Below are 7,146 nucleotides of genomic sequence, written 5' to 3' on the forward strand. Positions count from 1 at the left end.
AATTTTAGTATTTTCAAAATAATTGGCTCATGTCCGCCCGTTTTACTTTAGCTTTTTTACTTTCGCTTTTAGGCTTTTATTCAGAGAGCTAATGCAAGACGAGCATTTGTGGTTACATTTTCTTTCTTTTTTTTTTAGAAAATGACCAATCATTTCGCTAGATAAGACTCTTATTCCCCGACTGGGATCATGTAGAGCCCTTTAAAGCTGCACTGAAACTGCAATTTGGACCTTCAACCCATAGGCCACTATTGAAGCCCATTATATGGAGAAAAATCCTTAAATGTTTTCCTCAAAAACCTTAATTTCTAAACTAAAGAAAGACAGACATGAATGTGTTGGATGACATGGGGGTGAGTAAATTATCAGGAAATTTTCATTTAGGATTGAACTAATCCTTTAAGCTACAGGGCCTAAATATCATAAAGACCTTGACTGACATATTCAACCAATAATATTAATGAAGTCACACATGGGGAGCAGGTGTTGGTGCCTGTCCTGCCTAACAGGCCTAAACAGCAGTCACAAAAAATGTTGCTGACATCCGAAGTGCTCAAGCTCAGTCAAGTGTTGCCCTCCAACAGATATCTGCGCCTCCACAAGTCTCAGGGCTTTCTCTCAGGGGAACACAGAGAAACACTTCCTCCGGCTGTGGTAGAGTTAGAGTCCTGATTGCAAATGTGATGTAGTTATTGAATGTAATCTGAATCCAACTCTCCCTACTCTTCTTAGAAGTACTGAACCCAAGCCCAGATGAGTATTTCTCTTTATTTCAACTGGATACAGTACGATACACATAATCTCATGCAGGGTTATTGAAGTCTAAGTTGTGCAAGTGAAACAAAACCCTGCAAAAACCTCTCAGGATCTAATATATGTACAACACGTGTTTCTTATTTTGAAAGGCACATTCTTTAACCCAAGGAAGCCTTTAAGAAAAGCTTTTTCAGCTGGTCCTTTGTCCGAAAGAAATGGTTAACAAAGTATCAAAATATCAAGAATGAACAAACATTCTCAGTTGTTTTCAATGCATATTGCACCAGACCATTAAAGTTTTTTTTTTTTACTATTTACTCTTTTCTTTTTTATGGTTGTCAGGACATCGAAGAGATCCTCTCTTTTTAACATGAAGCCATGAACTATGATTTGCTAGCTGCTACTGCTAGTCAATGGCACGCTGTATTTGTGGGAGGGATATTTTCATTCTTGAGAGTTTATGATATCTGTGTAGTGCAGGATGAGTCTTGAATATCTTGGTCTGTTTTTATATATAGAAGAGAACATAAAGGTGTATATCCGCTCAAAATAAATTTAGTCCACATTAACATTAAGCCAACAAATATAAATTGAAAAGCAAAAAAAAAAAAAAAAAAAATGGGATCTTTAACTATTTGTTTATGCATATTTCAAACTTATTAATGACACATATAAATGTGATTTACTAAAACAGCATAAAACAATTAACTGACAAATCCAAGCATTCAAATAGCATTTTTGAAGCATTAAAGGGATAGTTGACCCAAAAATAAAAATTCTGTCATTAATTACTCACCCTCATGTCGTTCATCTTCAGAACACAAATTAAGATATTTTTGATGAAATCCGAGAGTTTTCTGACCCTCCATTATTAAAAGTTAATGTGACATCAGTGGATCAACCTTAATTTTATGAAGCTAAGAGAATAATTTTTGTGCGCAAAGACAACAAAACTAATGACTTCATTCAACAATTTATTTTCTTCTCTGTCAGTCTTCGCATGTTAATGACGTTACCATGCATGCGTGTGGTGCTGCTGACGCAGAAGAATATTCTCGTAGCTTCATAAAATTAAGAATGATCCACTGATGCCACATGGACTATTTTAATGATGTCCTTACTATCTTTCTGGGCCTTGAACCTGTCAGGTGTATTGCTGTCTACGGTCAGAAAGCTCTCGGATTTCATCAAAAATGTCTTAATTTGTGTTCCGAAGATGAAAGAAAGGTCTTACAGATTTGTAACAACATGAGGATGAGTAATGAATGACAGAATTTCCATTTTTGGGTGAACTATCCCCTTAATGAGCACAATGAAAGAATCTTTCTAAAAAAGTTTTAAAGTAGTTTCAGTATTTTTTTTACTTATTTACATTACAGCCAGGTGACTCCCCAGATCTGCCCTGCCTGTTTGGGAGAGACTTGAGATACTCTAGATGGCGAATAGCATCTTCTTGGTTGTGCCTTACATAGTACACTAAATAGGATACAACCATTGTAAACCAGCCAAACATTGTTATTAGCATAGCAATGTCAGTGGTCCTCCGGAGTGCTGCGCAGAAGTCAAGATCAGTCGCTACCAGGATGAAGAGCATACCTTGAGCTCCCAACTCCTCAGGTTCAGAAGTGTTGCACACCACCTCAGCGAGGGAGGAGGGATCTAAGAGCAGCTGTGGCATGGCCAGCTGCAGATGGCAGTCACACAGCCAGGGGTTATGAGAGAGGTTAGTCTGGGCTCTAAGGTCGCCAAACGCCTTGGGGTCCAGTGTCTCCAGTAGGTTAAAGGAAAGGTCCAGGCTGCTTAACGAGTCTGCTTGGTCTCGAAAGGCTCCAGGCTCCAGATGGACCAACCTGTTGTGGGAAAGATCTAGTTTGAACAGCAGTGGGAGTCCTATAAATGAATCAGAAGGTATGGTAAGAAGCAGGTTGTTGTCTAGGTATAGATGTCGTGTGTTGTTCGGAAGGCCATGTGGAACCGCAATTAAGTTCATGTCGCTACAACGGACCATCAGCCCACTGTCGACACTCTCCGAGCAGAAGCAGTTCTCTGGGCATTCTGCATGGTAGGACTCTGACATACACACATCCAAGATGTGCAGAAGAAGCATGAAAGTGAAAGAAAGGCAGCTGGCCACAGCATGACCCTCCCAGAGGAAGCTGAACATCAGGAGGAGGAAAAGCACACCAGCTCAAGACTCCAAAAACAAACAGGAAACAGAAAAAACAACAACAAGTCATTACAATTGACACCCTGCTATCATTATGCTTGCTGATTGCGGAGTTATTTTGAGGATACATGGGCACTTGTTAGGTTAATTACTATCAAGCAACAGCTGGTTTTGTTACGACACACACTTGCCTATATTTCTCAGATGTACAGGAATGAATAAGAAATAATAACAAAACGATTGGTACACATCTGATTTGTATAGATTATTTGTTTTGTTCAATGTATCATTCTTTGACAGTCCAATAATGTTATCATTCATTACTAATAAAGTCTAATACTAATACTAATAAAGTCAGTATATATATATATATATATATATATATGTGTGTGTGTGTGTGTGTGTGTGTGTGTGTGTGTGTGTGTGTGTTTGTGCAATCTGCACTACATATTTATCTAATAGGCTATATTCAATTTTTATATTCAATATGTTTTAATAAGTTTAGGAACTTAATTGGAAAAGGGGTATAGGCTCCTTACCTGACAGAAAAGATGAAAACTCGCTTTATAAATGCTGGTGGTTTGAACACGTTGTATTCATACTGTAGAGATAATTTCTTTCAATTTTCCTTTGAAATTTTGCTCACCCGTTGTTGTTTATTCTCTAATATCCTCCTAGCGTCGGGATATGAACGTTTCTTCGTTACCCAAAATCTTCATTATTCATTCACAGATTAAACGGGTACAAATTCATTCCTGTCGTGAGGACCAACTTCACCGCAGGGAAGCCTCTCCGTTCTGGTGTGATTTGGGAACTCTCTCATACACAACACAACATTAACTACAGATGGCGCTATGCGAACGTTTGAAATTAATTATGAAAAGTACAAACTAGTCAAATGCTTTTTTCTTTGTTGTTATTTTACAAATTCTATTGTAGAATTTATCACCAAATGGTAATGGCTTATTTTAAAAACACACGAAGTTGAGATGTTTTTATTAAATTTTGTTTTATTTTAAAAGTGGTCTCCGACTTTTGGACCCCATTGCATGCTACAAAAATAAGTTATAAAACACAAAAATATTCCATAATGTTTTAGCCTTTAGCCTATATGTCTACTGATAGACTATATTCCTCACATAAAGTCAACAGAATTTTATTTTGACATTTTTCTTTTGCCTACACCACGAGAGTACAATGAATCAGTCAATAAACACACATCTGTAACACTGTGACTTTATCTGCTTTATTTCTGCACAAGTTCGACACTCATCTCTACTCTAGAAACTAGCTAGGGTTCAGTGTGGAGCATATGAGCATAAATATGTGTGTTGGACAAAAAAAAAAAAAAATTAATACATTTAGCAACTGTATTTCAGATTATTACCTTGAAATACCAGTTTCATACTCATTCTGAAGGTACACTGACTTCTAATAAGGCAAAAGGAATTATTTTTCTTTCTCACACTCGCCCTAAACGTCTGTTCTGGGAATAAGTAATTTTTTGTTGAGCGGGTACGAAATTCCGCGAAAAGGGTAAATTGCTTTACGGCAGCAACAACGACAATGGTATTTACGACACTGTTGGGGCTCCAAAGTCTCAAAAATAGGCAAAACTACATACAGTTGTTTCAAATGTAATCAAATCAGTTCAGTTCAGCACAGAGTCTGTTTGGCCGAGTTCATCTGCTGTAGTGAAGCTAGACGAAAGTCTTAGTTGATAGGTCAGACTGTGTAATATTTCTTATATTTAGGGATGTATAGTAAGCCATGTCCACACTAGTTGTGCGTTTACTGTGAAACAGACACAGGTTTATCCAAAGTGGTGGCCCCATTTTATACAGTGATCAACCTTTCACTGAACCAACATCAGTCATCAACAGCAGTCTTATGATCTCTTCCACTTGTGGATATCGTCAGCATCCTCCTCCAGCACCGCATTCACGTCACCCAGCGCAATCATCAGCTGTGCCAGGTAGTATGTTGTCATAATAATGTGCTTTTTGTACTCTACATCAAAGACATTGAACTTTGTCAGTGCAATCGTGAGGTCAGAAGCCATGAAGACCAGGCTGCCCAGCAGGATGAGCGGCCGCCGTGTACGAGCAGCCAGTGTGGCCATGAGGACAATGAGCAGCATGTAGCCCCCTATGGCTGGGACGAGAAGGTCAGCTTCTGGATCATGCCGTAGGAAGGGGACCAGGTAAGCATACATTCCAATGCCGAACAACCACAGGATGACGTAAAGGATAAAGAATGAGAAAGACGAAGATTTTGCAGAATATCGAGAGGACAGGAAGGAAATAGAGTAAAGCAAGTGAGCCAGAGCAAAACAGCCCATTCCTAAAAAAAAAAAAAAAATGAATAAAAAATAAGACAGAGATAAGACTGTGAGTTTAGTTAACTAAAACTACAACCATAAAAAACTGTGTACATATACACATACACACACAAACACACACACATATACACACATAGGCTTAAAATAAAAACAATAATGTGATACACAAATTCTTCACAATTTAAATGATAATAATAAAAAATATATATATATATTTTTTTTTTGTCTTAACATAGTAAGAAAGTACAAAAAGTAAAATAAGTTTTTTCCCCTCTTGACTTTATAGTGAAATGTGACCTGGAGGTTTTGGTAGGCTTTGTATCAGTAACCCTGATAGCCTTAAATAAAGATATGGGACAGGAAGAAATAACCTTTACCATGGATAAAAAGTTCTGGCCAAATAAGGCAACAGTCTCCGCCCGCTGAGAGCAGCAACCCTCCAGCAACGCCCACCAGACTCCACCCTCCATTATAGCTGAACACCAGAAGGACCAGACAGAGGATGGGAGCGGCCTTAATGCCAGCAGCCAGAAGAGAGGGGGCGGAGTCTGGGATCCACAGGTAGAAGTATATGGCACAGGATGCAAAAAAAGGGAGGAGATAAAGAAACAGTACACAGGTCTGGAAAAGAAGAGATGGAGAAAAGAATAAAAACAAAGCAGGCATGATTTTTAATTTTTTTTTTAAAAACAGTCTGTATTTCAATCAGTATTATTAATCACACTTTTATTAAACATTAAATGCAAATATCTTTATTATAAAAGAAAATCACACAGGATATGATTGTGATTATAAGCTAGAAAAATGATTTTGTGATTAAATGTGGCTCTAAATGAGTAAACCGGACGGAATAGAAGTGCACAAATAAACCCATTAGAGCAGAACACAGGTGTGTGTGTGTGTGTGTGTGTGTGTGTGTGTGTGTCTGCTGTGATTACCGTGTTCCTGCGTTGTCTGCGGTCGTAAGCACTCGTTTCCAGGATGTCCATCTCTCTCTTCTGGCCTAAACAGTCATACACGCAGCGTTCTCAGATGTGGGCCACCTATTCCACAGCTGGGAGATCTGTAATGCCTCTGTCAACTATGTATGCCAGGGTGTTTCAATGGCTGGGGTAGGTCTGGACTTTGGACCATTATGAGTGATGCGTTATCTGTCAGATTGTTCTGTCATAAACAACGTACACCCCTCACTCTCTCTCCCTGTTTCTGTGCCTGTCTCTCTCTCTCTCTGCCTATGTTTCTTTCTGTATTATGGCCTATTACCCTGTAGTGACATCATCGCTAAGAGCAAAGGTTTGATGACTGAGACACAAGTTCAGAAAGATAAACTTTCTGGTTTTTAATTAATGCTAGAAAATTATCTTTCCCAGTCTGTTTTATGTCTTTTCAGCTTCTTTCAGCTCATTCACTTTATTAGCTTTTTTGATGTACGTGTAGGAGTCAGTAAGGATAGACCACACATTTCATTTGTGTAAATATAATATGTATTTTTTTTCTAATAATTACTATAATACTTATTCGGTCTAATTCTTGTTGATCATTAGCTTCTCAGTGGTTAATGGTTTTAACAGCATGGTTGTAAAATCTGTTGCAATTCTGGAGATATTGCCATGTCCCCCACTTGAGGGCGCCACAGAGCTGCAGTGTTATGATATAAAAAGAGGGAATTATTGTCATACTTTTGTCATTAAGTATAATATAACTTTTTTTTTATAGTGTGATTTGAAAGGTGTAGAAATGTTGATTTTTTTGTTACTTGAAATAGCCTAAATTAAACGAAAAAAAATGCATTAAAATATTTTAAAACTAACATTAAAATAAAAATTATATAGACATAATAAAATAAAAAATAAAAAATCTGTATCACTGTTTCCATCGTGAA

At 37.7% G+C, this 7,146-nt stretch overlaps 2 protein-coding genes across 4 annotated transcripts; both read right to left on the bottom strand.

The window, feature by feature from the left end:
• Nucleotides 1-1,635: 1,635 nt before the first annotated feature.
• lrrc3cb (leucine rich repeat containing 3Cb) lies at nt 1,636-3,708 on the bottom strand. 3 transcript variants are annotated; one of them, XM_058769285.1, is made up of 2 exons: nt 3,463-3,708; nt 1,636-2,950 (listed from the first exon to the last, which is right to left on the bottom strand). In XM_058769285.1, exon 2 carries the CDS (start codon nt 2,918-2,920, stop codon nt 2,117-2,119), a length of 804 nt encoding a protein of 267 aa, XP_058625268.1. In that variant the 5' UTR covers nt 2,921-2,950; nt 3,463-3,708; the 3' UTR covers nt 1,636-2,116. The 3 variants fall into 3 exon arrangements, with proteins under 3 accessions (XP_058625268.1, XP_058625269.1, XP_058625270.1); XM_058769286.1 differs by having other exon boundaries at nt 3,570-3,705; XM_058769287.1 differs by having other exon boundaries at nt 1,636-2,912; nt 3,570-3,621.
• A 261-nt stretch (nt 3,709-3,969) lies between these two features.
• tmem86b (transmembrane protein 86B) lies at nt 3,970-6,394 on the bottom strand. The gene is made up of 3 exons (XM_058769288.1): nt 6,203-6,394; nt 5,642-5,885; nt 3,970-5,266 (listed from the first exon to the last, which is right to left on the bottom strand). Exons 1-3 carry the CDS (start codon nt 6,251-6,253, stop codon nt 4,812-4,814), a joined length of 750 nt encoding a protein of 249 aa, XP_058625271.1. The 5' UTR covers nt 6,254-6,394; the 3' UTR covers nt 3,970-4,811.
• Nucleotides 6,395-7,146: the final 752 nt, after the last annotated feature.

The sequence above is a fragment of the Onychostoma macrolepis genome, chromosome 03 (assembly GCF_012432095.1).
Source record: "Onychostoma macrolepis isolate SWU-2019 chromosome 03, ASM1243209v1, whole genome shotgun sequence".
Classification (NCBI taxonomy): Eukaryota; Metazoa; Chordata; class Actinopteri; order Cypriniformes; family Cyprinidae; genus Onychostoma; species Onychostoma macrolepis.

What these genes read in the sequence shown, in the direction of transcription:
- tmem86b (XM_058769288.1), bottom strand. Translation starts at nt 6,253, where the DNA reads ATGGACATCCTGGAAACGAGTGCTTACGACCGCAGACAACGCAGGAAC. An exon ending in GCAGACAACGCAGGAACACG is followed by an intron (nt 5,886 to 6,202) that starts GTAATCACAGCA and finishes CTTCTTTTCCAG; the next exon opens with ACCTGTGTACTGTTTCTTTA. An exon ending in GCCAGAACTTTTTATCCATG is followed by an intron (nt 5,267 to 5,641) that starts GTAAAGGTTATT and finishes TTTTTTTTTTAG; the next exon opens with GAATGGGCTGTTTTGCTCTG.
- lrrc3cb (XM_058769285.1), bottom strand. Translation starts at nt 2,920, where the DNA reads ATGTTCAGCTTCCTCTGGGAGGGTCATGCTGTGGCCAGCTGCCTTTCT.